At 33.2% G+C, this 2,501-nt stretch overlaps 1 protein-coding gene across 1 annotated transcript in view; it reads left to right on the forward strand.

Moving 5' to 3' along the window:
* Window positions 1-2,501, forward strand: part of DNA2 (DNA replication helicase/nuclease 2) — an 88,610-nt gene that overhangs the window by 36,266 nt on the left and 49,843 nt on the right. Inside the window, 1 exon segment of the mRNA XM_012658529.1 lies at window positions 2,239-2,413. Coding sequence (XP_012513983.1) covers window positions 2,239-2,413 — 175 coding nt within the window.

Raw genomic sequence — 2,501 nt, forward strand, 5'->3', positions numbered from 1 at the left:
TAAATGTAAGGCAGTTAATGACATCTTGTGCTCTGCTGTGAGCTAGGCTGACGCCACGGCACTCTAGCCCGGGCAACAAAGCGAGACTCTGTCTCAAAAAAAAAAAAAAAAAAAAAAAAAAAAAGAAATAGTAATTCTTGTATGGAAAAAACTGAGGAAATTTCCTAGAGCAAGTCTCGAACAAAAATGTTAGTGTTTATATTGCATATTGTGCAAGGAAAAAGACAACATTGAAAAATTAATTATGGTAGTTCATTATTGAATTATATAAATGTTGAGGATAAAGAAAGAAGTAAAGTTTCCCTCTTAAAAGATTTGATTATTTTACTTTGGTAGTTAAAAAAAAGTTTAAGAAAGCTTTTTTTAAAAAAGCTTACATTATAAACTAACTTTAGAGGCAGGGCGTGGTGGCTCACACCTGTAATCCTAGTACTTTGGGAGGCTGAGGTGGGAGGATCAGTTGAGCCCAGGAGTTTGAGACCAGCCTGAGCAACATAGCAAGACCCTGTCTATAAAAAAAAATTTTAAAAAATTAACTTGACTTGGAGGCATGTGCTTGTAATCCTGGCTAATTGGGAGGCTGAGGCAGAAGTTCAGGAATTCGAGGTTGCAGTGAGCTATGACTGCATCACTGTACTCCAGCCTTAGCCACAGAGTGAGACAATGTCTTAGTCAGTCAGTCAAACTAACTATAGTTAAGGAAGACCTTTATTTTATTAATGGATTTGTTTGAAAAGTTGATTTGTAATTTAGTAATTTGGCATTTGGAATACATTTTCCAAAGGAAAAATATTATATGGAACTGAGATCTCCAAACCAGTTTACAAAAACCTATTTAACTTATGTCATAGTTGAATTACAATAATATTATAGAATTCAGTTCATTTCAGATATTTTCCTCTTTTATTAAGTTCCAAAAGCAGAGTCCTGTATACCTTTTCCTTCTGTCTCAGTTGCCATGGAGGGAAAATGTAACATGAAAGGACCATTAGTTTTGGATGACTCCCTCCCTTGTCCATAGCCCCAAGGCTCTCTCCTGTCATTTATACCTTCATTTTTAATTTTTAAAAGTTTTATTTGGTAGCAATGCTAAGCAAGAAGACCTCCCAAAAACATGTTTCATAGACTCAGAAATTAAAGCAGTAGCCATTCATAAGATCTTATGCATATAGTTGAATTTAGGAGATCAAACTAAAATATCAAACTCTGACATTATTATTTCCTAAGCACTAAATGTTTCCACATTTTACTTTGTAGACATTTGAGGTTACCATAAATATTTCTATAAATGTCCTTGAACATTGAAGCATGTGGTATTTATTTTCTTTGCGATGTTTGCGTATTGAGATTTCTTCTTTGTTGCATTCGCTGTTTGCACAAACACTGTTATTTTTGTTAGGAACAAAAGAGCAAAACTTTTTTGATTTTTGTAAACCTGCCATGGACACTTAATTATGAATGTATGGATATAATTAATATTTTTTGCAGCAAATAATACTTTGTGTTGTCTATAAATTAATCATTATATTTTAAATATAGTTTAGAAAACAGGTTCTAATTCTAATTATTAGACTTGTTATTTTAGAATTTTATGATTTAAGGACTGGGCCTTCTTAAATTATTAATATTTGAATCTTGGAGATCTATTGGAAAACAAATTAGCTCATCTTTAGGTTGTATATAACTCCAACTAAATGACATGCTTTTGCCACTAAAGCTTTCTAATGTGCTAAAGGGACTATTTTTAACTTGTTTTAGATGGTTTCTCTGAAGAGCACCATTAAATGTAAGGCAGTTAATGACATCTTGTGCTCTCAAAAGACAAATGAGTTTGTCTTATTTCTCACAGTAACTATGACATTTAAGCATTTTAGTGTTCATTTAATAGGGAAAACAGTGTCTAAAGACTGTTAACTTCAAAATGCAAAACATAGCTTTATTAATTTCATTTTTTAAGTTATTGGAAATCTAAACATATACTGTCTAAGAAAAATTCTCTATTTTTCTTCATTGTCTTAAGTAAAACTGAAAAGCATGAACTGTGTTTGTTTTGTGGAAATTAAATGTTTGACGTCAAATTTGTTGTGTTTCTTGCCCAATTTGGTTCATGTTTTCAAAATGGAAATGGCATCATCCATCTTTTGATTTTAAAATTATAGCATGTGTTCACTGCAAGACAATGCAGGGAAATATAGAAAGTTGTAGTTTTGTTTGAGAAAATATTTGCTGTTTGTGCAGGTTGTTCTGTACACTCTGCTAAGCCAAGAGAGAAGAGCTGATCCAGAGGCCGGCTGGCTTCTCTACCTCAAGACTGGTCAGATGTACCCCGTGCCTGCCAATCATCTAGACAAAAGAGGTTGAGCTGTTTTCTTTCAACTATACTTCTCTGCCCACCACCCCACTTCAGCTTTTGGTGATACATATTTATATTTGGCGGTCTGCCCACTGCACTTGCTAGGTGTGATACAGATTGTAATTTTCAATTGTATTTTTTTAAAAGA

Source organism: Propithecus coquereli, unplaced genomic scaffold (genome assembly GCF_000956105.1).
Source record: "Propithecus coquereli isolate 6110/MARCELLA unplaced genomic scaffold, Pcoq_1.0 Scaffold117, whole genome shotgun sequence".
NCBI lineage: Eukaryota > Metazoa > Chordata > Mammalia > Primates > Indriidae > Propithecus > Propithecus coquereli.